Genomic DNA, 27,852 nt, shown 5'->3' on the forward strand with positions numbered 1-27,852 from the left:
ACGAGGCTGACTAAAAGAGCCAGCCTGTGGATGTTGGCACATAAAGATAAAGTGAAAACTGCACCGTGAGCACAAACAGTGTCACAAGTCTAGAATGACCTGGACACTGAAATATCAGACTCTGTCTAGGATTATTAATAAGCAACCCATGCTTTATGCAGTTGGTTTCAGTTTGAACACTTACCCTTTGTGGAAAACACCCACAATAGCACCCACTAATCCAGAGATATCTTTTTCCTTTTCTGATAGAGAGGATTCTCCTTTTTTTTCTGTTATTGTTCCTTCAGCTTCCAATAGTTCCCAACCTAAGATTCCCACCAGCTCAGATCTTTCCAATGGTTTCTTCACTCTTAGGTCTTCCTCTGCTGTCCTCTCTATTTCAGATTTTCTGAGGACCCGAATATAAAGGATTTTAAAGCCTGGCTGTTAAAACTTAATTAGCACTAAAATTATAATATCATGAAATTCAACGTCATATTTGTTGTCAGTTTACCATGCAATCTAAATTTGCTGGCCGAAGCAGTGCATGTTAGGCAAACACTAAATGCAAAAAACGCAAGAGCATCAGGCACGTCCACTTACCTATTATCTACATTAAGTTCTATGTTTTGCTTGGCACCAATTTTAAGTTTCTCTTCTGTTTAAAAGAAAAATCAAATGGATTAAAATGTATGGCAAAGAAAGATAACTCCGAGCTTTATATTAACATTACAAATGTCTCACCATATGAAAGTTCTGTGCTTGGACTGCTACCAGGTACAAAAGAAACACCAGGATTTCCTGTGTCTTTGAGATATGACTCTGCATGAGGTAATTCTTGCAAGGTTTGCTTCTTAGTTGCAGGTGGCACAGGCATTGTTTTTGCAGTTGGATTCAATTGCAAAATACTGGGGAACCCAGGAGTTTGAGTGAGTTTTGGACACGATGGAGCCATTGCTACCATGTTCTTAACTTCATCTTGCTTATGGTCTTGTTTTGCAGGAAACTCTCCAATGCTAATTCTTTTATTGCGTAGGTTTTTAAACAAGATCTTGTTGAATGTTGCCACGGTTTGTATGTTCATAGATTCAGCACTATGCCTTCTGGCTGATGGAAAACCTGGGATGCATGAAACACATGGAGCAGAAGAGTTTAGGCTGACCATATTTGGTGATTTGTTTGTAATTTGAGCAGACGGAAAACCGGATGCTCTGGCTTTTTTGGGGCAAGACCCCACTTGTGCTATCATGTTTACGTTGAAGCAATCCGACTTGACCTGTTGAGTAAGTACCACAAACATTTCTGCCATTTTCTTCTGAGGTCTTGACAAAATAGATTTTGTTTCACTTAGCCAACCTGTGCTTGGTACTGGAGTCATGGATGCAAATCCCTTGATACATGAAGCACTGGCACAGTAAGGTACAAAACTTATTCTGGATTTATTCTTGGAATTGTAATGGGGCGCAGACTGGAATCCAGGGATTCTGGAGTTTTCTGGGCAAGCTGGCGCCATTAAATGCATAATCTCTGCATTTTGATTTGGAACATCTTTAAGAAAAACTGTCTCCTTTGGATTTTTATGCATAGATCCATAAGTATATGGATCTAAAAGCCACTGGGATTTTAAGCCCACTTTGAGTGAGGCAAACCCTGGCAAACTTGATACTTGCGGGCAAGCGGGTAGGAGAGTTAGGATATTGTATTTAGTGACAGTAGGAAAGCCTGGAATCAATGATGATCTTGTACACGATGGAACTAAAGGAAGCATGTGGCTTGGTTTGTCTATGATCACTGGTGAGCAGATTATGCTAAGATGAGTATTCCTTTGTGGTCTGTGCATCAGTAAATCCGTTTCAGATGGCCATCCCACGTTCAGATGTGATTCAATCGATGAAAATCCAGGTACAGCAGAAATTACTGGACACAAAGGAAGGAGGTTGACCATATTCAGGCCATGAATTTTGGGACATGGAACAGATGGGAAACCAGGAATACTTGAAACTTTGGGACAAGTTGGTAGAAGGAAAACCATTAATTTCATTACTCTCTCATTACTTGTCATTTTGCTCTCTCTGTCCATCTGCTTGTCTTTCATTCTTGGTTCAAACAGTGGTTCCTTGCTTATTATCCAGTCTTTTGAATCATAATATGATGGAAATCCGGCTATTTGTGACAGTTTGGGGCATGAGCATGAAAGACTGACCATATCTGTCATATCTGCAACATTATACAATCTGGGATTTGGCACAGAGGGAAACCCAAAGATGCACGAATTCCTTGAGCAACTTTGTGCAAGAGAAACGATTCCATTCATGTTTTTAGGTATTTTATCGAGCTCCATTACTAACACGAGCTCCCTTTCAGACGGCTTCTTCCACAATGGTTGATGAATGGTGTTCCAGTTTTTGCTGTCAGCTTGTAATGATGGAAAACCAGCTATACTGGAGACAGTGGGGGAAGATGGAAGGAGACTGAGCATTCTAGACTTATTACAGATTACTGTCGGTGCAAAAACAGATGGAAATCCTGGGACAGAAGCTTCTTTTGGACAAATCGAGGCAAAGGTTGACATTACCTTCATTTCACCATGGTCAAGGCTATATTCAGTCATTATGAGGTTGAGTTTCGCTTGTTTTACTGCTAAAGGTCTAAAATCTGTTATCCAGTTTTTGCTGAAAGGATTCTCCAATAATGAGGGAATGCCTTCAATTAGAGAGATTTTTGGACAAGAACCTAAAATGCTGTTTTTAGCCAATCCACACTTTACTATAGTAGATTGTGGAATCACGGTCATGTCTGTTATTGAGGAATGCTCTGGACATGTTGGCGTCAAAACTCCCGGTTCTTGAATTCCATCCTTCTCTCTTAGTAACACTTCTCTTTCAGTCATGGCACTAAATTCTTCTTGCGACATCTTTGATCTGCTATCAATAACAGATTCTGAGCCAGGTATGCTGCATACATCTGGACCAAAGTGATTTGTATAACTGTATTGAGACACAGATGGGAATCCTGGATTTCTAGCCTTCCTGGGGCAAGAGCGTGCCAGTGAAACCATTTCCTTCTTTTCACTTTCATTCTTCTCTAATGAAGATGGTGGTAATATTCGCTGTATTTGAGATTGTTTCTTCCAGATTAGCTTTCGATCAACACGCCACTGTTTTTCATAATCTGGTGGCATTTTGGATGGCATGCCAGCAATGTTTGTCAACCTGGAACAGGTCCCCAAAAAATTAACCTGTTTATAGCCCGTTTCAGGCGCCACACAACTTTGCACACATTGTGCACTAGGCTGGCAAACATTTTTATCTACTTCTAGATATACGTCTCCTTCTGGGTGAAGAGCAAGTTCTGTGGTTGCAACTTCAAAATCTTTTGATGACTTTTTCCAAGTAGATTCATTGTGCACAAGGGATTCAGATGTTTGTTCAGAAGTAGTAGGAAATCCAAATGTGCTGCTGATGGTTGGGCCAGGCAACAGTATCCCAGCTTTTCTATTTGTCTCCATCTGCGTGTCAGCCATTTCTTTCATCATCTCACTGTCTTTCTGTGGTGCTTTTCTAATTTCCTCTGTAGTCACCTTTGGTAGCTCTTCCCACAGAATGATCCTGTCTGCAGGATAACTTTCTGTAGTCATTTTTGGTAGCTCTTCCCATTGAATGGTGCTACTATTTGGAGGTTTTTGTAGTTGCTGTTCAGCGTTATTTACTTGGGTTTGGGATAGTGGTTTTGCAGCACCAATCGAACATGTTGACTGCAGTAAAACCACGTTTTCATCACTAAAGAAAAGGTAAATACAAAGTCACAGTCAATACTCTACAGTCAAGGAGGAGGATGCCACAATAATATAATAAATATATTAAATCATTTTATTAAAGATCAATGCAATTCAAGTTCATAATCTTCATAATAATACAGTGAAACTCTGGTACAGGGTTACGGTCACTGTGAAGTAGATATAAATCTTTTAAAATCATTTTAAAATCATTTTTTTTAAATAACACGCTCAAATAAAGCACTGTTACTACTCTTTGTTCCTTTAATAACTTCATAATGTCATGCATGGTATTCGACAAATGCATTTCACAACAAACAGTCCAGTACTAAGACACCACACTCAAGAACTGCACCCCACAAACAAAGCACCAAGTCACAACATTTTGCTGATGATGATTCCACAGCGACTGTGCAACTTTTTTTTTTCCATTTCTTCTGACTTTGTTGCAATGCATAGTCTTTGATTACTTTTTTATTTGCTTTATATTCAGTGCTTTTAGCTGCAACCAGTGTTGCTCAGTAACATCACTATTGCTGGAATAGTGACAATAACAACAACTGAAGCTCATCTCATAAAAAGAGCATAATTAATGGCATCCAGAGCAGAGGTCAGGTATCACGCTCACATACACTTACCTGCTCTCACTGTTTCACTGTTCCTAGCATACCAGTAATACCATAATCTGACGTAATGGCAACCAGTGACTCTGAAAGTGACTTCAGTGATCTCAGCTCCTTTGGCAACACTCTCTCTCCTTTGTAACTTTAACTTACTTTATATTTTTAGCAACCACAAAAAAGTTCAAAACTACACAACTGATGCAAACTACAAATAAGAATTCTGCCAGCTGGTGTTTAGCTGTAACAATGTATCACATCACTGCATCACAATGCAAAGCAAGGGACTAGCAATCACAAATAGTGGCCTGTCAGGAATTGAGTGGCACATTTTACAAATCACATTTCTAAAAGCAGAATCAAAAAGCAGAAGTTTCAAAAATTTCACCCAGAAACATCAAACAGGGAACTCAAACACTGTTTTTAAAGCAACCGCTTCATCTTCTTAACATGGAGTCTAAAATCAGATCTAAAATCTGATTGGTCTGGCCTTTTCTCATAACTTTCCAACCCTGTTCAGTTGAGATGATGATTGGTTGACTTGAATTTCAGCAGCCTTGATGGGAAAGGTTCATGACTTCTTATGCAGCTTGATTAGAGACAATATATCAGGCGTAACTCGACTTGACAGAAGCCTTACTAAAGAAATGTTCTTTCAGTGGATGTTGTTGACTGTTTCCTTGAGGTGGATGTAGCTGCTCTGAGGTAGAGCAGGTCATCTACTAAGGTTAAGGAAGGTTAGTGGTTTGATCCCAGGCTGCTCCAGTCTGCACGCCAAACATCTTTGGGCAAGATACAAACTCCAAGTTGCTCTCCGATGCGTCCATCTTTCCAAAGCATGCCACGCATTCTGTGAATTTTTTCGGGACTGAAATAGCATGGGGTGGTTTTATATATTGTAATAAAAAATTGCATTTTTGCAATTAGTGCAAACTCAAAAAAAATTTATTGCACTAATTTTTGCAATTAGTGCAATTTATTTTCTTGATCTCGAGGCTGTTTTGTTCATTCTTTCTTGTAGACCGCGTTGTTGCTCAGTAAATACATGTTCTTCTTACAATTATGACACTATTATCATTTATTAAAAGCAACACTTCCTGAGTCACATTAAACATTATGTAATAATAAATAAATACTTTTTTTCTATTCCCCACCAGAATCATCTTCCTGTGTAACTCTTTACAGTTCAGGTGCTATTTTTAAATCACTTAAAGTGAGTCCTGTTTTACCTCCTCTTGTAAAGTTGAATACTTGCAGAAAATAAACTAAATGTGTGTTTTTTTGGTGCAAGATTTCCCGTTGACGATCGCTGCTCATGTGAGTCTCTGAGCTTTCAGCAGGTTATTTGATGAATACATCGTTCCCAGGCCAAAAAAGGAAAATCTCAGTTGCACGGTGAGACCACGAGCATGATCGTTGTTTATTTCAAAATTCACTGGTTTGTTTCCTAAATTTGTCTCACGTGGACAACAGTGAAACTGTTGCATAGCATGCCAGCATGTAATTTTGTTACACTGAAAAATTGGGGATTTGTTGGTCACACAAACACAATCTTTGCACACCTCACTACTCAGATTTGTTTCACTGTGACTTTGTTAAAAAATGAAAATCCAATCAAAAGTTCTGACAAAGCACAAATGGAGAGAACATAACTTCCAGACAATGTCGTTACACAGCAGCTTCAAATAAAGTGGCTCAGAATTACATGAGAATATAACCTTAAAGAGGAAAAACAGTGTTTTTCATTTTTATAGGCCAATTAAACAAGGATAACTACACCTCATGAAGTACTCTCGAAACTAGTTTGATAGAACCATAAGCAAAAATGTTGTGATATGGGAACGTGGATTATTGTTAGACGATCGTGAAAACACAGCAAATGTTCAGAAGTGCCAAACTCAAGCAGCCTGCAGGAACAACTTACCCTGCTGATGCTTTGGCAGCGTCGAGTCCACACGCTGTATCTCTTTTCCTCTCTGAAGCTCTGACCTTCTCTGACCTTTGGCTGGCTGGGCCTCCAGGGTTAGAGGCTAATAACATACAGTTCAGAGAGTTAGCCATGCAGTCCGTACTGTAGGCCTTACCCCACTGAATGCTGACTTGATGCTTACCTGTGGGTGCTGTGCACTGGTTATCCTCTTCATTCAGGGTGCTCAGCTGTCTTTTGAACTCTAATAAGAAGGAAAAGCAAAGATACGATTTTACAAATCAAGCTAAAAAACGAGGTTCGTGTGCCATCACGCTAGCATAGCAGCTACACTCTTTTCTGTGCTGAACCTAACCATGTACCTGCATCATGTTCACAGACTGAAAGAGAAGGAAACACATGAGCAGAGGAAAGATGTAGAGAAGGTGAGGCGGTCTCTAATGCAGATGTGACCTGAGGTTTCCAAAAAGAAACATATCCAGACCCTCCGCTGGGTTTCTCATCTAAAGGCTGAGCAGTGGGCAGAGAAGATGAAGCTGACAGGAAAGAAAACAAGAAGGGAAAAACAGAGACGAATGAAAGAGAAGTACAGCAAGCAGCCTCTGATCAACATGGCAGAGTACTGGTCTGGGTTTAAAGTAGAGCAGAATTACATGGCATCTCTAGTCTCTGCTTTTTCTGCAGAAGTGCAGCTTGTCCAGGATCACTGACAAAGGGATGCAGAGACGTAGGAGAGTGGGCCAGCTGTGCTAGAGGGACCTGAGATTTAGGAGGCCTCCATTCAGTCTGCCAGGAAGCTGGAAAACAAAGGGGAAAACATGGGAGGACAGAGTAAGGAAAAACCAAAGGTAAAGGTCAAGTAAAGGGTGTGGAAAATATCTGCTTGGTCTACACTTTAATCTCTGTCCCTTTACCTGACTCTGGGGAAAACGGTAGACTTGTAGGTTTGATATGGGCAGACCCCATATCAGACTCTAGCAGAGGTGGGGCAAGCTTTTCAGAGGTGGAGCAGGCTTTGAGAGCAGGACGTGGCGGAGGTATAGGGAAAGAGCTGAGTAGAGCTGAGGATGATGATGAGGAAACAGAGGAAAAAGAAGGACCACTCTGCTCTCTACGTGCACTAGTACAGGCTGAGAAAAGACAAGAAAAGAAAAGAAAAGAAAAGAAGAGAAGAGAAAAGAAAAGAAAAGTTATCGCTGCATTATTGTGATAATCAAGACAGCAAACTTTTCACATGTGAAAATATACAAGGGAAGCTTACCTGTGCATGCAGAGTACTACATATAACATCGGCTGCATGACACACTACTTTGTGTAAAACACTACATTTGGCAGCAGTTTGACAACTTTCCAAGGATACATTTAGTTTTAGTATTTAACATATGAAAGTATTTATTCTGCAGTTATTTTCAAAGCTATGACATCAGAGCTCTGTCAGTGCTTAATGTAATGGTCTGTTCTCAAAATAGATTCAGATCAGTAAGTCTCATTCTCAATATGAAAACTATACTTCTAATGATGGGTCCACACAGGAAGTGACCAGCAGTGACGTGGGGCCAGAGGCCACTGAGACAGGAACAGCCTGTGAAGCAGTGGGTCAACTTTAACACTTTAACCACCTACCAACATGCTCGGCTTCCCTCTATCACATCTCAAGGCCAAACTGGTTTCATCATAGGAAGACATGGATTCTTTGTTTGGAATATTGTGCAAAGAGAAACTGCTGAGATCTATCCTGATTTAAATCCCATGTGTAGGCTGGACGGAGATATTTAAAACACTTTTCAGGTTTTTGGGACTCCTGCCCGTCCCGTCTGCCCAACAGATTGATTTTCCCAAGTGGACCACCACAGCTTTTGCTATAATGGTCCACTTGACTGGCATAGTTTGTTCAATTTTTATTATTTAGATTTTATTACAAACAGAACGTACAGGACTGGGGGGCCAGGAAAGAGAAAGACGAGGGGGAAAGAAAAGAAACTGAAAATCTGCTCGATCACCTGCTGAGAAAAAGAAACAGCACAGCAGGGAAACCACAGCACCAACCAACATGAGCATCAGTTACAGTGAGCAATAAATATCCAGTGTTACTGAGCAGCATACAGAGCTAATAATGCATGATATGTTTAGACCACGATAGTGTGTGTGTGTGTGTGTGTGTGTGTGTGTGTGTGTATGTGTGTGTGTGTGTGTGTGTGTGTGAGCTTGTATTCTGCTTGTATTACCACTTGTCCCTTAACCGAATTGATAACTTATTTCCTTGTTAATTTACAGTTAGCCATAATGCTTTAATTTATACATTGCTGGTGTAACTTTGTTTGACACACTATCCTGGGTTTGTTTGTGGTAGCAGCAGTTACATCTATTACATCCATGCATATGTTTTAAAGCAAACACTACTAGCCATCAGGTCATTTGAATTTTCTTCTGTTCACAGGCAAATGTCCGGTAAATTATGTTTCTTCATATTGCTTTGGTTATAATTACCATGTTTGTACATGTATTCAGGTCCTATATTTAAGACGGGTATATGGGAAGGGCCGCCAAGTATTTCCTGTTTATACCCACATAGCAAAGTTGGTATGGCCCTGATCTGGCCCACACAATGTGCTTACACATGGCCCACATGCCGCAAAGAATGACGGCCCTTTGGTGGCCCAGATCTGGTTTGCCAGAGGTGGCCCACACATGGGCCAGCACAAGGCCAGTTGCAGACACACTGCTGGCTCAGATGTCAGCCTAATGTGTACCTTAATCAAGCCATGTAATAACAACATGTGCCGGAACATAATAGTGCAAAAGTAACATAACTCTGTTCTTTTATAGCGCTTTTTTGCTCTCCCAGATTACTCAAAGTGCTCTATGCCACATTCACCCACTTTCTCTAAACTGAGTGCTTCCTAACTGCATTCATTCACATTCACACTCTTGACATGCCGACTGGAGGAGCCAGGGATTGAACCACCAACCTTCCGATCAGTAGCTGACCTGCTCTTCCTCCTGAGCTACAGCCACCCGGTGGTGACCATGAGTAAACCGTCACTAGGTTTTGGATAAAGTGTAAACTAACAAACCTGTCAAACCTGCATTTGAAACGTTGGCTACCATAGCAGTATAGTATTGCAACAAGGCATTTGGGTCCTCTAACTAAAATAGGAAAACAGGAACATGAATAGTGCCATCATTGCCAGACCTGGCCTACATCTGGTTGACATACACCCTGCCATGACACCAGTCAGTCAGAAGTGCCAGCTTGATGCCGGATCCGGGCCAGACCTGTTTTCTATGAGCATGCAATCACATAGACAGTGCCATCTATGCCAGGCCTGGCCCATATCTGGATGACATACGTCTTATCATGCCAGAGGTCAGCCAGCAGTGCCGGCTTGATACCAGCTCCGGGCCAGACCTGCTTGCTATGTGGGTATAGGGTCATGAGGTCATTAATTGCATCACTGGGTGTAACCAAATGAAGTTTTTTTTCATTTTGTATTGATTATTTTCTTTAAAGTAGCCTTTTGAGTTGTACTTCATGCAGTGTTTTACTTTTCAAACCATTTAGCTGAGTAAATGAGTTTGTCAATTTCATGCATAATCTTATTCCTGTTCTTTGTTTAGAATTGTATTGTTTGGTCCGACCTATTTGTTTCGATGGTAGAGACTAACGAGGTTCAGGTGTGGATAAAATCCTGTATAAAGCAAGTGGGATTTTTTCCTACCAGGTTGATTGTTTTATGGAGATGCCAGAAATAAAGTATATTTAAAAGAAGCTTAAATAGTCTGCTGATGCTGTTTACTTATCACCTTCCTTGCTGCTTACGTTATGCTACTTCACAGTGTCTAATAATGGGCGTGGGGAGCTAGAGGGCACGGGAACTCAGTCCTGAGTTAAACCTTTCTCAATTCCAAGACAAGAAGCAACTGCCAAGATAGCCAGGATAGCATTGGCTGGCTAGGACAGCACATCCATGAAATGGTTACCCAGGCAACCTAAGACAGGAACATCAGCTGAACACCAACTAAGCAACAAAGCAAAGTATCACTTCCTGTGTGGACCCACCTTTAGTTTACCTGTTGCTATCAGATTTTATTTCCTTCATACATTTTATGGTATGTTTGCTTAAATGGATGTTTTACCCTGAAGTGCAGCATTACCCTAAATAAATAAATACCAGTTTACATGATGCATCTACTCTAATGTCAATACGAACAGAGCAGAACGGGATTCCTTGCAAACAGCTTTGTTTTTTCCAAAACAAAGCTGTTTGCAAGGAATTTGAGGATTGAGGGAGATAGAAAGATGGATCAGAGGGTAAAGGGGAATTTTGAAGAAATTAAAGAGAGGAAACCTTGGGCCTTCAAGGCTTCAGTTGAAGAGGAGCCAAAATGGAAGCTTTGGGGCCTTTGAGGAGCTGAAATGTCCACGAGACGCCAGCAGAACATGTCCAGGAAGCGCCAGAATCAGAAGAGAAAGGGAGCAGTGTGAAGATAAAAGACAAATAACGAGAGCAAGTGAAAATATGCAGACTGTTAACTACGCTACAACCAGAAGACAGGATTCACAGCATTTATGAAAATGCACATGAGAGGTGAAGGAGAGAGTGCAGGCAGTGGAGATGAGTTTGATGGCAGGAGTAACCTACAGCCTCACCTCAGTTGTTGCAGCATTAGCTATAATAATGACTTCTAGCATTATAATAGGATATAATGAGAAAGAAATATCAACAGTGAGCTGCAGTTTTATCCTAACTTTACTAAGAATAGGTGTAAATCCATGAACATACACTCCTTTAACAGAAAGTGCTTCAGCTCTGCAACTGGTGCAACAGATGCATTGATGCATTAAATCAAATGCAGATAATCCCTTTAAAAATGGGCTCTCAGGGTCAAAGAGAAGAAAGGGAAGCACACAAAACTAGTAACATCTGTTGACGAGTACCTGATCCAACAGTGTGCTGGAAGATTTTGGGGAGTACAGGAAGGTGAGAGTGTGCAAAGGCTGGCAACGAGTAGGCATCGGGAGAGGGCCGAGCTTGCTGGGTAGTGCTCGGTGGTTGTGCGTGGGTTTGCAATGAGAAAGATGGAACAGATGGATCAGGGACTGGCAGTGACCGTAGAGGATAAGATGGTGCTGAAAAGGTGGAAGAAATGCCAGAAGACCTTTTCCTATCAGTCTCTGAGGTCACTGAGTGAAAGATATGACATGCACAGGGATAAGGGAGAAGATGGAAAATAAAGAAATGAAATAAAGGTCAGCAGGAAACAGGAAACAAGCAGAAATGTAAAAACATAATGACATGTGTACTCCCAAACTCCCAAACTGGCTCTAATAAATAAAAAGGTCAGGTTGGACACTGATTTTAACCCATTAAATCAGTTTTAGGCCAAACCTTTAGGTCAAATTAATGTAACTCTTGTTCCAGGGGCACAATCGAAAAATTGCAATGGTTTATAAAAGCACCAACTCTGTGCTTTTCAGTGATATTAGGGTCAGTATGGTCCTCCCAGGCAAGGCGCCACATCCAGATCTTGTCAAATAACACAGAAAACAACAAAAACAAAACAAATTTTTAAAAAAACACAATAAAAAGAACCAAAATGCCTTTAAAATGTCTGTTTTCTGCAGAGCTCCATCACACTGACTCTCTCTTCTTTCAACCAAACTTTAATGCAACACCATGCCTGGCATTACCGTAATTACTCTAATAAAACTGAAAAGCACAAATCGCTGCTTTTAGGAAGCTTTGGAATTTTTTCATTTGAGCAAATGTTTCAGGAGTTACAGATGTTTAAAAAAAAACATTGGAAAATGCACGGCAACAGGTTAGGCTTTAGATCAGGGTGTCAAACTCCAGTCCTCGAGGGATGTTGCAGCAGTGACACATGAAAAGGTTTCAGGACACCGGCCCTCGAGGCCTGGAGTTTGACACCCTGGTTTAGAGGGTTAAAGTAAAGTCGCAGATGCATATATGAAAGTGGGTTTTTGTGTTATTTTTAAGAAAACATATGTGAGTGTGGAAAGTGGAAGAGAGGAACTGAAAGGAGGAAGAGAAATGATAATAAATTCACAGAAGTGAGAATTACCTGTGGGGCCTAATTCAACTACAGGCCTCCAGGCCAGATCATGAACTCTTTCAGTGGGGGAAGCAGAGGCTTTTGTATGAAGAAAGAAAACAGCAGGCAGAGTGATTAAAAGAATGGAAAGCACATTTTATATAGGAAACCAAAAAGGAAGCAGCAACAGTTAAGGAATATAAGTTCAAAGAGAAACAGAATAGAGAGAAGGGGCATAATTTCCTCCCTCCAACATGAGTCTAAGCTAAAAACAGTTTCTAAAATGCTTCGTTCATGTGGCATTGATTCCATATCTACCAGAAACAGAACAAATCTGTTTGGAAGTGCCATGAAAAACATATGAGCCCTTTTCAAGATTTCTTAGTTTTTTCATATTTGTTGTTACAAATCAAGAAAATTTTAATATCAGACAAAGATAAGGAGAATAAATACAAAATACAGTGCAACACAATAAAGTTACGATTTCATTATTGGAACAAAGCCATCCAAACCTACCTGGCCTTCTGTTAAAAAGTAATTGCTGCCTTTATTAAATCATGAATTAACTGACTCCAAACCTAATAACTGCTCGTGCCACCCTTGGCAGCAAGAACTACAATCAAGTGTTTGCAATAACTGGCAACAAGTCTTTCACATCGCTGTGGAGGAATTCTGGCTCTCTTCCTTGCAGAGTTCAGACTTTTAGCAGATTGTTTTTTTAGTCATTCAGAGGTGGACTTGCTGGTGTGTTTTTCAGATCATAGTCCTGCTGCATTATTCGAGTATGCTTGACTTTCCTGCCCTGAACTGGAGATTATTTGATTTTCTGGATTCATGGTTCCATCAATCATAGTAGTCTCTGCTGGTACAGAAGCTTGAAAGCAGCTCCAGACCATCCCAGTACCACCTCCATTTCTGACTGTTGGTATCATGTTCTTTTTATTAAATATAACACTATATTTAGAGTTTTAGTAGTCAAACCTTCCAAAAAGTTAATCTTTTGTCTCATCAGGTCAGAGAATATTTTCTTAAAAGTCTTGGAGGTCATTCAAGTAGTTTTTTGGCTAATGTGAGACGAGTCGTTGAGGTCTTTGGGGTCAGAAGTGGTTTTTGCCTTGGAACTCTCTCATGGGCTGAGGCAGGTGAGGCCTGCAGTTTTTTAGATGCTGTTCTGGATTCTGTTAAGGCCACCTGAATGAGTCATGATGGTGCACTTAGATCAATGTTGTTGTTATAGGCCGGCCACTCCAAAGAAGGATCGCCTCTGTTGGTTGGCTAGATTCCCAAACCCTTAGAAATGGCTTTGAAACCCTTTCCAGACTGATAGAAGTCAATGACTACGTTGCTCAGCTGTTCTCCAGTTTCTTTCAGTCATGGCATGAAGTCCATTTTTTTCTGGTCAGCATCACTTTGTCACGCAGGTTCTAGTCAAGTGATTTCTTGATTCCTAGGTCTGGCAGTAATAAGGCCTGAGTGTCACGATATCTTACAGCATCCTGCCATGACACTGCGGGGCGACCGTGGCTCAGGGGGTTGGGACGCGTATCTGTAACCGGAAGGTCGCCGATTCGATCCCCGGGCTCTCTGTCCTGGTCGTTGCGTCCTTGGACAAGACACTTTTCCCTACCGCCTACTGGTGTTGGCCAGAGGGGCCGATGGCGCAATATGGCAGCCTCGCTTCTGTCAGTCTGCCCCAGGGCAGCTGTGGCTACAACCGTAGTTTGCCTCCACCAGCGTGTGAATGTGAGAGTGAATGAATAGTGGCATTGTAAACCGCTTTGGGTGCCTTGAAAAGCGCTATATAAATCCAATCCATTATTATTATTTGTCTCTAACCATCGGGAACCCTCATGTTAACTTTTATCGAGTGGAAAAAAGTTAGCATTCATTCTCCAGCTTCGCTGTGTTTATGTTATGGTAGCATAGCTGTGTCGCTAGCGATCACGTAGCACATCATTATATACCAGCTAGCCCAACTTCAGTAACCCTGCAAACGTCACTGCTGTTTAGTTTTCTGTCTTCATTCATGTTGGAAGTGATAGCAGAGCTGTACGTTTGAATTTTGTCAAAAATCTCTCAGTCAGAACATGCTATATCATGTTTAGGTGAAAGCTAGCGAGCTAACTTCCTGCTAGCTTCTAACTCTGTTAAATGTAACTAATCCTGTTTTTATGGATGCCTGGGTGTTAAAATTAATTGTTACACCTGGTAAAGCAGCAATGCTGATCATTTTATTAAAGATGAAAGATTTTAGACAGTTTTTAACTCTCAGTGATGTGGCTGTGTTCGTTTGACTTTGGGACCTGAAGCGGACAGAGTTTAGGACCCAGATTACTCCACGAGGCTCCTGACTACGGTGGCCGTAATGCTCCGACAATCCATCAAGCGGTGCGGCTTCATAGCTTACCAAAGTCGTACTAAAACATTTTTTGACAGATTTTTGAGCGCCGTGTACCACATAAAATCGATTTGAGGTCAGTAAGCACAACCAGAATTCATACATAAGGCGCACTGTTGATTTTTGAGAAAATTAAAGGATTTTAAGTGTGCATTATAGTGCGGAAAATGTGGTATACAGAAGAAAAGAATATATCGCGATATATATCGTTACCGCACGTGCTTCAAATTATACCACGATATGGATTTTAGGCCATATCGCCCAGCCTCAAATGGGAGTAACTACTTGTTCACACCAGGCAGGTAGATCTCCTTAGTTTTTAATAAATGATTCATCATTTAAAAGCTGAATTTTATATTTATTCAGGTCATCTTTGTCTAATCCCAAAAAGTTCATTCTGGTTATCTGGACGTCGCGTTTTCAGTGGGAGAAACATTTCGTCACTCAAACATGCAAAGCACCCAGAAGAAATCAGGAAGGGGACAAATACTTGTTCATGGCACTGTATGTATTAATTCTGGTATTGTCTTTTTAGGTACATATTTGCACTTTAAATCCAATATTTCTAGCTGCAAATTTTAAAACCTAAAAAGCGCAGGCATGCATTGACTCTTGTAGCAGAAAATATTACACAAACAAAAATCACTTGTAGAACTATCTAAGACTACCTCAGGTATTTATCCTGATTCATCAGACCAGACCACCCTATTTCATTGTCTCATCATCTAGTTCTGATGCTGTCAGGCCTTTTAGGTACTTCTGCTGGTGAACATGTACCAGCACTCTGACCAGTACATATCCATGCAGTCCCATATGCAGCAAACACAGAACCTGAACTTTTGGAGATGATATAACTGTTATCTAGCCATCATATCTGGGCCTCATCATTACATTTACTATCTGTAGGCACCTACTAAATGTGTGACACAGGTAAACCACAAGACATCGTTTATCTTCCAGGCTTTGCTTTTACCTAAAAGTTGAGTATTTTGTCTTCTGTCATTTTTAGCCTGGTTGAATCAGTGCACAGGTATCCTCACAAATCTTACCTGTAACATAAGTAACTTGTCCTGTTCCAAAGTTTGACCTTCTCTCTTCGCTGACTTCATCGTCGCTGTCATTAAAGTCATCCAGATTACCAATATCATTCTGTTTTATGCTCATAAGACTGGCCAAACTCTGCATGTCCTCATCTCTGTGATAAAACAAAGAAATCAGCAGACATCACTACCTTTATCCAGCTCCACTAATATTTTCACATACCTAACAGAAAGTTTTAGATTCAATGCAAAGCTGCTGATGTCACACTGGATGTTACACAAACTGCTGATCTGAGCGTGCTGTGCTCAAATGTCCAGATACAAATTTAACCCAACAGATTTTTATAGACCACATACGGCCATAATCCACCCAGTAAAACCTCAACAACTTGGACATTACGTTGGAAATCTGCAGAGAAAAGTAATCCTCACTGCTCCTGGAACGTCATAAAAAATAATAAATAAAAATGCTTCTTGACTTACGTGGCCTTGCCTTCCCTGAGAAAGATGCACGACAGGTTGAGCTTCAGTGTGGCTTCCACCACTTTCACAGAGAGTGGTTTGAGCGTCAGTGTTAAATCGTACTGAGCTGGTGTGGCGCTTGCATACTTCTTCATATTGACATCAGCTGATGCCAGCACTTTTTTACATCCTTTTGTCTCCTGATTTAAAAAAATAGAGTTCAAGTTTGAATGCACACACATTCATTAATCCCAAAGATAATTAGTCACCACTCAACAACAACACAACTCAAGGTCTAACCACAGTATGGCATAACATAACATTGCCCCCGCCATCTTTTTACTCAAAATATTTTTATTGAGTGATCAATACTAACAAACCCTTTCCTTACAAACCCCACAGAAGTTAGCTGCAACACCACTGAGCTTCACGTTCCCATTAACACAGACACACATCAGACCTCGATGGAATAAGCAAGTCAGTTAGTCAGCAGGAACATCCTGAAGGTTAGGATAAGGTTAGAGAAGTTTGTCAGAAAAAGACCCCAGATTTGATCAAATGTGCCCTTTTGGTTCTGGATGGAGCAGTGGATCTTTTCAAGACTGAGACACAACATGAGATCAGCCAATGATCGTGGGAGGGCGGGGCAGCAGCCTTCCACCTCAACAACATGGCACGCCTAGCCAGGAGGGAACCAAAAGACCGCAGCCGACGTTTTGCCCAGTAATATACTGATCATCCTCACAAAAATTTGCCAAGGCAGGGTAAGTCCAAAACGTGGGTTAGTTTGGCATCATCAGACCTGCACCTGTTACAGCGAGGGTCTAAGATAGGATAGATTGTAGCTAATTTGGATTTAGATAAGTGGGCCCTGTGGTACTTTGAATTGCAGTAGGGAGTAGCACAGAGCAACGTGGAGTTTACCAAAGGAATGAATCCCAGACGACATCTGACATAGATATGTCCAACTCCCTCTGCCCCACCATCTTTGATAAGGGATTCGATGTGCTTTGGATCCTAAGCTGTTCTGGTTCTACTTCGTACTTTTCTTGTCCCATCAGTTCGGTACTAGTTAGTCACATAATCATCTTGCTATTGCTACTCAGTATGGCTGGATATGGTGAGAAAATCTTCTAATTTAGTTTGTTGTTCTTCCATTTTGGTCCCGTGTCGTTACCACAGAACACCTCTATGTCCTATTAGCCAGGTAGCCAAGTTTCAGGCCCCAAGTGTTTATGATCATACCACAATATGAAAGCTAGCACAAACAGATCAGACTTACATTCTCAATAACAAAAGTCCATTCTTTGTCTTCAAACTCCTCTGCAGTCGGTTCCTGTCAGAGCATAAATAATTAGCTGAATGACTAAATGACATATTCCCCATCTATAATCCATATAATTAATCAGCTCCATACCTTGAAGAGTGTGACCGTGATATCTAAACTCTCTGGAACCTGCCAAACCACCAAGCCTCTGTAGGGGTTCTGGATTCCTGGCTGCCAGCTGTGCAGCTGACAGAACAGAAACAGGAAGCATCAAGAAAAGGCTGCAAATCACTAAAGAGGATTATATCAGTCCAAAATGGAAAATGTGGTACGTTTTAATTGCTATGCAAATTGGATGTGCAGCCTTCATGTATTAGGTCAAAATATTTAGTAATGACTAATCCCAGTGTAAAAACTACTCCATCTGTCAGATGCTCACGTAGAAACACTGGTTTTATATTATGACAAGTCAAATTTTGTTCTTAAGTAGCGCTGGCACAACTAGCTCCTTTCGGTGCTTTGTAAAGACGCTCGTTTGTTTCTCCTTTTATTACCTTTGTGCTGTGACGTCTGCTCCTTCTGATCCACACCACTCTCAGTTTGTCCGGTTGCCTGAATAACAGCAAAGCGTATATTGTATTTTACTGTATTTTACTGTATTTTACTGTGTCTGGCAGCATACAATGAGTATATTACAGCAACAACTAAAATCCTTTTTCAACACAGACACTGTCTTACACACAGATAAACAAGTTAACCAGTTTCTGAATGAAAGTTTGACTTTCACTTCAGCCAGGCTGTAGATTTTCTTCTCCAGCTTCATGTTGGTAACAAGTCCCAGGCTGTATGTGAAATCTATTTTTTACAATAGACACTGACTCTGTTGTGAGCAGAAACACTGACATGTTTTGCCTGTTTCATTGCAATCTGTGTGGCAATGATGATGGCACCCACGATTTGGTCAGACCTTGTGTAAAACACACAAGGACACACACACACACACACATACATGCCAAACACACAGAGGACAAAGACAAAAGGGTAACCTAAATGGACAAGAAACTGAAACATACAAGCGCAATCCCAAAAGTAAGGACTCCCGCATCGACCGAAATGGGGATAGAAAGATAAACAGGTCGTGCCCGTGTCATAGCTGCTCACCAGCGCCGCCGCACAATCTTTCAAATGTTCTTTCAACTTTGGGAACAGGTGAAGTCCAGACTGTAGGGTGGATGGGTGATGACGTTTCAACCAAAGTTTTGCAACAGAGCGACAGTTTAACGGGCGACGTGTGGATGCGCGGTGTTGTGGAGAATGCTTACGCTCTTGCTCAGCATTTGTCTTCTCCAGTTCAGAAATGCCCTTCTGAGTTTTTCCAGTGTTTCACAGTGCCAGCCATCAAAGTCAACCAACAAAACCCCCTTTCAGTCCCAAAACACAGCTGAGCACTGTGCGTAAGCATCGTCCACGACACCACACGTCCACACGTCCACACGTCGCCTGTCAAACTGTCACTCTGTTGCAAAGCTTTGGTTGAAACTTCATCATCCACCCTACAGTCCAGACTTCATCTGTTCCCAAAGTTGAAAGAACATTTGTTCAGAAGGCGATTCTACAGCATCGGCGATGAGCAGCTATAACATGGGCATTGTAAAACTACCAGGCTGATGCTCAGTGGACTGAGGCATAGTTGCATTATCACAAACAGGCATGGTGCAGGAGAGAGTGTCTCCTTTGAGTGGACTGGTTCTTATACAGCACTTTAACACAACCTGTAGACTCGATCATTCGCAAAAGCACTTTTTTCTACGCTGTTTCCAATCTAACATTCAGTGGATGCATCGAAGAGTAACATGGAGTTAGTATCTTTCCTGAGGATTTGGCATGCAGACTGGAGCACCATCCAACCATCAACCTAGTTAGTAAGTGACCACCTGAGCTACATCCCTCAACCCTCAGTGAGCGACTAAGCCCGTAAACTCATCAGAAAAGAGTTTACAAGGTCAAGGTTCAGGGCAGCTTTCCCATAGACATCTATGGGTTACGGTCAGGTAGGTTTGGTATACTTAAACAGGATGTTTTCAGGTTTAAGGCACCTTCATGTTCCTTTCAGTTTTCAGGCTGAAGCTGAGCCCATTGTTTCTACAGCCTGGGGTAAGACACATGCATGGGTGTGGGCGAATCATTTAAGCTTGCCATAAATGACATTTCTGTGGCATCACAATCATTGTACAAGTCTATCAGAAGAATGTTTTAAATATGGATCAGCTAGGCTGTATGCTCCTCAAACTGTGAAGCCTCCTCTAATATGGTTACACTGTAACACTGTGCATTTTAAAATGAGGTCGTTATACATCATTCCTGGTACCTGTGAATGTTTTCTTTCAGGCGCTTTTGTCTCTACAAACCACTGAGTTACTCACCACCACAGGCCTGTACATTTATAGGTCAGCACAGAAACATGTCTGTTATAAATAGTGCAGCAGGTGTTGCGCTAAGCTCTGTGAAGCGTGTTGTCCATGTCTGTTCTCTGTCCGTTGCTTTCATTCTCACTCATCGCTCACAGTCTCTTACCAAAAGCAGCTGGTTAGTTGATCATTTGGGCAAGTGTTCAACAGTTTTCTGCTTTACTCACTGTATTTGTTTTTGATTTAGAGCAATTTGGTTAAGCTTTATGACAACTTGACAACTTGTAGTTCTGGGAATCTTTTCTATTAGTTATGATCAAAATAGTTTTCATCAAAGCCAAATCAGTCCAGTTTTGGGTGTTTACATGATGAATCTGCCTATAAAAAACATTTATTGAGATCATTTTAGTCGGAGGTCAAACTGAAGCATGTTGTTAACTCTTGTTGCAAATTAGACAGTGTGACTGGGTGGTAGACGACCTCGGGGTCACATCTGGCCCTTTAGTTGTCTGCGTGCATATCTGCATGTTCAATGTCCTACTGTCGTTGTCTGGTTCTCACTGTACATGTCACTTCCTGTCTTACTTTGAAGGTGCCTCGTCTCATGCGTCTGATTGGCCCCAGCTGTGTTTCCCCCCGTTTCTCGTTCCCTCATTATCCTTGTATACTTCAGCCCTTCGTTTCACTCTGTCCGTTGTCGCGACCTCCTTCATTTCCCTGCTGTGTGTTCTGCCTGCCTGATTAGTTCAGGCGTCGTCCCAGTTTACTTAGTTTTATATTTCACAGCTGTGTCTTCTAAAATAAAGGCCTGTCTGTGAGTCTGCAGTGGGATCCTGTCCTGCCTGCTTCACACAGCAATTCATGACCCTGACATCAACAAATACACAGATTCTCCTTCAGCCCCCTTTCACTGGTCTGAATTGGCCCGATGTTTTCAGAAAGAAATACAGACGTATGTAAACCGTCTGCTTACTACATTACTCACTCCTTCACTGAGTGTCCTCGATCTGAGCTGCTAATCTGCATTAATCCTGGTATAAAACTGGTTACTATTGACATGAACTGGCTGCATCTTTGTCCTACAGACATGACCAAACATTTTAGCAGTGACACAAAGTTTGTTTCTTATGCACTTTGCTGCTTCAGTTTTTGTTTCAAATAACAAGAAGAAGAAGAAGAAGAAGAAGAAGAAGAAGAAGAAGAAGAAGAAGAAGAAGAAGAAGAAGAAGAAGAAGAAATGTACAATTATAGATCATAAGTTTCAAAAACTTTTTGCTGGGAAAGAAATAAAAGTTTAGTTTTAGTCGTGGTGTCAAAATCTTTGTCACCGTTTTAGCTTTGACATTTAACTTATTTCAGTGTTAAACTTTTGTGTGTGGTTTTATTGTTCCGGTGAATATCGGCTTTGATCTAATTGTCTTGGGATGAAATCCAGAAAAGAAAATCCTATGGGACAAAATAAGGGATGCTTAAAACCACCTCGGGCACTCTGACCTCAGAGATTCCTTCAGAGCCCAAAAAGAAAGGACGTGATTACATGATAATTACCTTTTACAGTGTGCTGTCATTAGATTTCCAGTAACACTGCCTTAACAGACACCACTGACCCCAGTACAGAGCATGCAAAATGTGACAAATCTCTCTAAACTACCACAAAGCACAAACAGTGTGAAAGGAAGGCCGGCCAAAATACAAGCCAGGGCCAGAAGACTGAAAACACATGTTGACTGAACAATGACTAACGCCAGTGGAATTAAAGGAACTCCTACATGCCGAACCTAAAACAGCAGCTCTAAAGCTAAGCACAATATCCTCTGTATACATAAACTGGAAATGGCCAAGAGGAACATGTTTCAAGCTTGTCCTGAACACTGAAAACCAGACTAATCATCCAATCTGTTCACGAGAAGAGAAATGCCGAGCAAATACCAAGATTTTAGATGTTTTCTGGAAGAGGCCAATGGGGACTGATGGTTCATCCATGAAGATGTCTCTGGCTCGTAGAGTCAGTTATAGATCTACCTCCTAAAGAATTTTCTTCACTTTGCAAAATATTGTAGTTTTTCTTAAAGAATTTGGCAATCATCATCCTAATCATGTACTCCTTTATACTCCTTTATTCTCATACTCAAGTTCAACATCTGGGATCAGGTCCAAATATCTGATCTGATTAATCTGTCGTGGAATAATGAGAGAAAAAAAGGTCCTTATCTTGCCAAAACAAAACTTTTAGTGACTGGGCCAGTCGGCTTTTTGGGTTCATTTAAGGCCCCGTCTCTCACTGGTAGACTCATTTAATAATTCTGTTATTTAGATTTGTGCACCATTACATGCTGATGTTTCACAATCACAACAACAGTGGTCAGTTATATTGTAAGGTAAAGACCCTCCACCCTATAAGAATAGTCAGATGACACTAAATAGTAACAGTGGGAAGGAAACAAACTCCCTTTTAACAGGAAGAACCCTTCAGCAGCATCAGGCTCAGGGAGGGACAGCTACCAGCTAACAGCCAGGACTCGCTGGAGGTGAAAGGAGGGAGACAGGACAAAAGCAAGCCAGCCCTTGCAGCCTGCGTCTATTGCAGTGTAACTAAGGGAGGATCCAGGGTCACCTGGTCCAGCCCTAACTATATGCTTTAGCAAAAAGGAAAGTTTGAAGCCTAATCTTGAAAGTAGAGATAGTGTCTGTCTCCCGAATCCAAACTGGAAGCTGGTTCCACAGAAAAGGGGCCTGAAAACTGAAGGCTCTCCCTCCCATTCTACTTTTAAATACTCTAGGAACAACAAGTAAGCCTGCAGAGCGAGAGCGAAGTGCTCTAATAGGGTGATATGGTACTACAAGGTCATTAAGATAAGATGGGGCCTGATTATTTAAGACCTTGTGTGTGAGGAGCAGGATTTTGAATTCTGGATTTAACAGGAAGCCAATGAAGGGAAGCCAAAACAGGAGAAATATGCTCTCTCTTTCTAGTCCCTGTCAGGACTCTTGCTGCAGCATTTTGGATTAACTGAAGGCTTTTCAGTGAGTTTTAAGCCTTTAAAAAAAAAATTAAGGACAAACGGCCATAATTCATATTTGTTTTTGCTTAATTCTTAATTGCCAATATATATAATCAGTGTGTGGGTGTGACACCAAGGAGCCACTAATCTGAGAGAATGTCTGACTTTATAAATGTATGATTAAATAAAAGAAAATGTATTGAGTATTCAGTTTTAAAGAAAAACAGCAAAAGAAAGTATTCCTGTAACTGGATTAAAAGGGATTATGCTAAAAGATGTTCATGTAAGAATAAGATCATGACAGAGAGGTTGTATAAACTAATGGAACATAAGGAGAAATATGCGACTGAATGTTCATATACAATGAAACTTTCTATGGTAAGAATAACATGGAAAAAAAGAAACTGTAATGAAGTGATTTTAACTTTTAAAGTTAGTTTTAAATCATGTATGATGACAACTCAGACAGACAGGGAGAGGATGATGAGGTACGGGTGGACAGTGATTCCACAGGTGAGACCAGACGTTATCTTAGACGATGTGACGTAAAAAGGGGGAGAAAGGAGGAGCAGGTATAAAAGCTTTGTGCAGAATAGATAAGAAGAGCAGTTCAGAGGATTGGACCTAAGATGTTCACAGCTGGAAGCTCCTCCTCATGCCTGGGTGTGCCCATCTCTCCAACCTCCTTCTTCACAAGGATCCGAACAAGCTCAGCATTAGCTTACAATGGGTTCATTAGACACATGTAACCGAGGTGATTTGATTAATATTTTCTGATTAGTATTATTTGGTTCTGCTTTTGTTTTGCTCCTATTATATTGCTTTAATAAAATATCCTTTGTTAAATGGTTTTAATTGTGGGCCTTTACAAAGGGACTGGTAAAGTATTCCTCTACATCACCATGAATGACTCTTACAGGTTAATCCAGCCCTCCTCAGTCTTCCAGGACGCTAAATTTAACCCAGTTAGTTACCAAGTGCACCAATCTAGAGGGGAGCTGCAGTAACAAACGGGGCTGCTGGCAGCTGGGCCTGTACTGGCTCTGTCACAGGAAGAAGGGTAGGCATTCAGGGCTTTTCAGGCAGTTAGTACTGGGCTAATCCCCACACCCAGTAGCTCCATCTAAGCACTGCTTACTGGGTAAGACTCACAGCACCAGAGATTGGGGTTGGTTTTTCCCTCTACAAATAAAACAAGCTTTTTTACACTGACTCTTTGGAGATGTTTTGAGCTAAAGGATGATTGGAGATCGACCTGCAATTAGTTAAGACAGCTGAGGCTGAGGCTGTTTGAGTAACGCTGCCATCATAGGCCTGTGGTTCGTAGGTGATGATTGAGACAGATTAATCATATTTTAAAATTGAAGCACTAATTTATGGTAGGACATATTATAGCAGTCTTGAAGTAATTGGTTTTAATAGACACATGATGATTGCTGAGGTTAATGCAGTAGGATCAGTCAGATAAAGACTAAATAAATATAAATAGTATTGAAAGTAGCTGAACATATTATATATCTGTGGTCAGTTATTTTTTCTCTAATTGTTAAAATGTTATTAGTAAAGAAATTAGTGAATTCAATACTTTCTTCAATTAATGATGAGGAGTGAGATGTCACAGCTTTACTGAGGGCTTTTAAATAGAGCAACAAACTATCTTTCCTGGGAAAATGAAGGTATTCTAAATTAGTGAGATACCACTTCATCTCAAGGTGCATGTTTGAGAGTTATACCATGGAGTCCACTTCTGATTTGAGGCTTTCTTTCACAGAGGGGCCACAGTACCCAACAATCACATGACCCCCTATGAGCAAGCACAACAATGGGAAGGAAAAACTCCCTTTTAACAGGAAGAAACCTCCAGCAGAACCAGGCTCAGGGAGCACAGTACTCTCTGCAATGAGGAATTATGTTACAGCACCTTCCAAAAGATACTGTAATGAAATCTATTCCCCAGCTGTCTTTATTGTAAATGTAAATTTTGTTAAGTAATAAATAGACAAAACTCTTAAATGTGCACTTTCTGTGCCACATGTCAGAGCTCCAGAGTGTGATTAAAGTGGTGGCTGATTTCTTATACAGCCCAGCCTCACAAAATGTGACCAGTTAGTGTAAAGTCAGCTGGTGGTGGCCCAGCACTCACCCAGAATCACATTATGAGCCACAAAAACACAAGTGTTTGAATCTGGTTGAAGCGCTACTTTACCGGAACAACTGTTTGCCTTCATAAAAAGGTTTCCTCGTGTTTTTAACTCCTCCCAACAGTTATTGCAGACCTGGGCCTGCCACAGATTTCTTATAAGAGGGGAAGTTTTTATCCATGACCTCAGTGTCCAGAAGTCTACTTTCAGCCAATGATGACGGCGTAGATGCTTCATCCTTCCACCAGCACACGTGACACCAGCAGTGACACTAAACTGCACCACCACTCACTCCCACAGCCACGACAGTTTTTTGGCTTGACCCGTTGCCATGGTTATTAGGATGCCGCATGGTAACAATTACAGTTCTCTTATCAAGAAAACAAACACGGAAGTAATGGGGCGGGCTCTCTCTGCAGCAAAACAAAGCATTTAGCATTATTTTTTCTGAACATTAAAACCTGAGGTATTGTGCCGACGACCTGTAATTACACGGAGTAATTGTATTAAGTCTGTCAATAAGACGTTAATGCGCAGTGATAAATACGCCGGCTCGTGTAAACTGAGTGTGGATGATACACTTAGTTTCACAGGCTTTACTCGCCGAAATGAGAAGTTCACACGCCTGACCGGAGTTTGGCATCACTCTCTCTGTCAGCCTCTTTAACGCTCAGAGAGCACACCACGGAGCAGTGCCGGGGTGCGCAACAAATCCACAGTTATCAAATACTGACAAATATAAGAATTATATCACTCACCATTTATTTGTACATTCTATGATCAGCTCTTGAAACGAAGCCGCAAACTGGAATTTCGACGCCTTCTTTCCTACCCGCTGGAGCCGTTTCCAAACCGAAGTCATGCTCGACCCTGTCACACACGCTGAAGTTAAATTACACGGAGGGCAGGCGTGTCCCCTCTTCCGTGTTCCTTCACCGGGGAGTGGATGGGAGACTCCACCTGCCTCGATGACAGATCCTCACCAGTGCTCGATCCGTAGACACGGTACAAAACAAATACTCCGGTCACATATCGTGAAGTTAACGCGGACAAACCGGAACCCATCGTCACTGGGACTTTCAAAATAAAATCAGATGTCTCTTCCAACTTCCACCCATCAACAAAGGAGGAAGTTTACAGTTTAAATCTCATCGTGAGCATTTAAAACAAAGGTTTTAACAAAAATAATGATACATTTTCCACTAGAATGCTTATATTTTGGCACAAATACATAAATAAATAAGAGGAAGTCAAAGGAGAGCGTCACAGGGCGAGCAGCCAAAGCACACAGAAGAGCCCCACCCAGTGTTTACACTGTGGTTTCACTGCTAATCACACTGCCAGTAAAAGTTTGGACACACCTTTTTATTTAATGTTTTTTCTTTATTTTCATGAATGTTTACGCTGTAGATTCTCACTGAAGGCATCAAAACTATGAATAAACACATGAAATTCTGTAGTAAACAAGAAAAGTGTGAAATAACTCAGGACATGTTTGATATTTCAGATTCTTCCAAACAGCCTTTGCTTTGAGTCCTGCTTTGCTCACTCTTGGCGTTCTCTCCATGAGCTTCATGAGGTCGTCTCCTGAAACGGTTTCCAACAGTCTTGAAGGAGTTCCCAGAGATGCTGAGCACTTGTTGGTCCTTTGCCTTCACTCTGAGCTCCATCTCAACCCAAACCATCTCCACTGGGTTTAGGTCAGGTGACTGTGGAGGCCAGACCATCTGGTCAGCACTCCATCACTCTCCTTCTTGGTCAAACAGCCCTGACACAGCCTGGAGGTGTGTTTGGAAAACAAATGATGGTCCAACTAAACACAAACTGGATGGGATGCATGTGTTATTTAATGAAAGCTGTTCTCTAACCTATTAAACTTCCTGTTTCACTACAGTTATAACTATGGGTGCCTTGACATAGCTCAGATTAATTTAACACGTCACACATGCAGTGGCTTCATATCCTGGAGGATAATCTGATAATAATAACATTGTTGCTGTTGTTCAGATGTTTTAGCAAGGAGTAAATGTGAAGCACAAACTAACTGGCAGGAAACCTTTCCCTCTGTCATGAGCCCCCCTCAGCTGGGGGGACTTTTCCACTTTAGGTGTCAGTCTATTTATAATCTGTTGCTAGCACATGAAGGATGTAATGCAGCTTCTGAGGCACACACAGGCATTAGCCTTTTATATTTGTTACATGCAGAGTCTAAAGAATGATGACATTGGGAAATTATTTTTTTTAAAAACATTTGAGAGCTAAAAGTAACCTATTTTATCATTTGTAAAAACATTTAAAGAAGAACTTCGACTAGGGGATTTTCACCTTTTATTACGTTTATGCCAATGTATGTATCATGACTTCCTTTTTTCCAAATCCAGCAGACCCAAATCACTATACTGGCAGAGTAATGCCCAACTTTAGTGGCAATCAGGGATTGGACCAGTAAGGCCTCCAGCGACCTCAGATAGGATGAGGAGCTTGGTCATTTAGGAGAGTCTCAGACTAGAGCCACTGCTCTTCCATCCATCCATCCATCCATCCATCCTTTTCCACTTATCCTTATGTTCCACAACAAAAAAAAATATCTGGTCAGGTTAGATGTTTTGGGCATGTGTAACTGGGAGGAGACACTAGACCCAGGACCCGTTGGGCAGATATTTTGCCCACCTTATAAATGTCTCAGGGTCCCACCAGAAGAGCTGGAAAACATGGCTGCAGAGAGGGATGTCTGAGAATCTCTGCCTAGACCACTGTTCCCACAATCTGGACAAGGGTA

General features: G+C 41.3%; 1 protein-coding gene across 1 annotated transcript in view; it reads right to left on the reverse strand.

The window, feature by feature from the left end:
• Positions 1–26,138, reverse strand: part of ehbp1l1a (EH domain binding protein 1-like 1a) — a 43,017-nt gene extending 16,879 nt beyond the window's left edge. The window contains exons 1-14 of the mRNA XM_082524059.1: positions 25,832–26,138; positions 18,077–18,134; positions 17,673–17,768; positions 17,538–17,591; positions 16,277–16,455; positions 15,803–15,948; positions 12,386–12,454; positions 11,241–11,486; positions 10,651–10,713; positions 7,216–7,431; positions 6,955–7,098; positions 6,664–6,837; positions 6,486–6,545; positions 6,299–6,404 (exon numbers count right to left, since the gene is read on the reverse strand). Of these exons, the coding sequence (XP_082380185.1) occupies positions 6,299–6,404; positions 6,486–6,545; positions 6,664–6,837; positions 6,955–7,098; positions 7,216–7,431; positions 10,651–10,713; positions 11,241–11,486; positions 12,386–12,454; positions 15,803–15,948; positions 16,277–16,455; positions 17,538–17,591; positions 17,673–17,768; positions 18,077–18,134; positions 25,832–25,935 (1,715 nt within the window). The 5' untranslated portion in view covers positions 25,936–26,138. The remainder of the gene's footprint in view (positions 1–6,298; positions 6,405–6,485; positions 6,546–6,663; positions 6,838–6,954; positions 7,099–7,215; positions 7,432–10,650; positions 10,714–11,240; positions 11,487–12,385; positions 12,455–15,802; positions 15,949–16,276; positions 16,456–17,537; positions 17,592–17,672; positions 17,769–18,076; positions 18,135–25,831) is intronic.
• Between the last annotated feature and the right edge of the window lie 1,714 nt (positions 26,139–27,852).

The sequence above is a fragment of the Aulonocara stuartgranti genome (assembly GCF_965226115.1).
Source record: "Aulonocara stuartgranti genome assembly, chromosome: 3".
Classification (NCBI taxonomy): Eukaryota; Metazoa; Chordata; class Actinopteri; order Cichliformes; family Cichlidae; genus Aulonocara; species Aulonocara stuartgranti.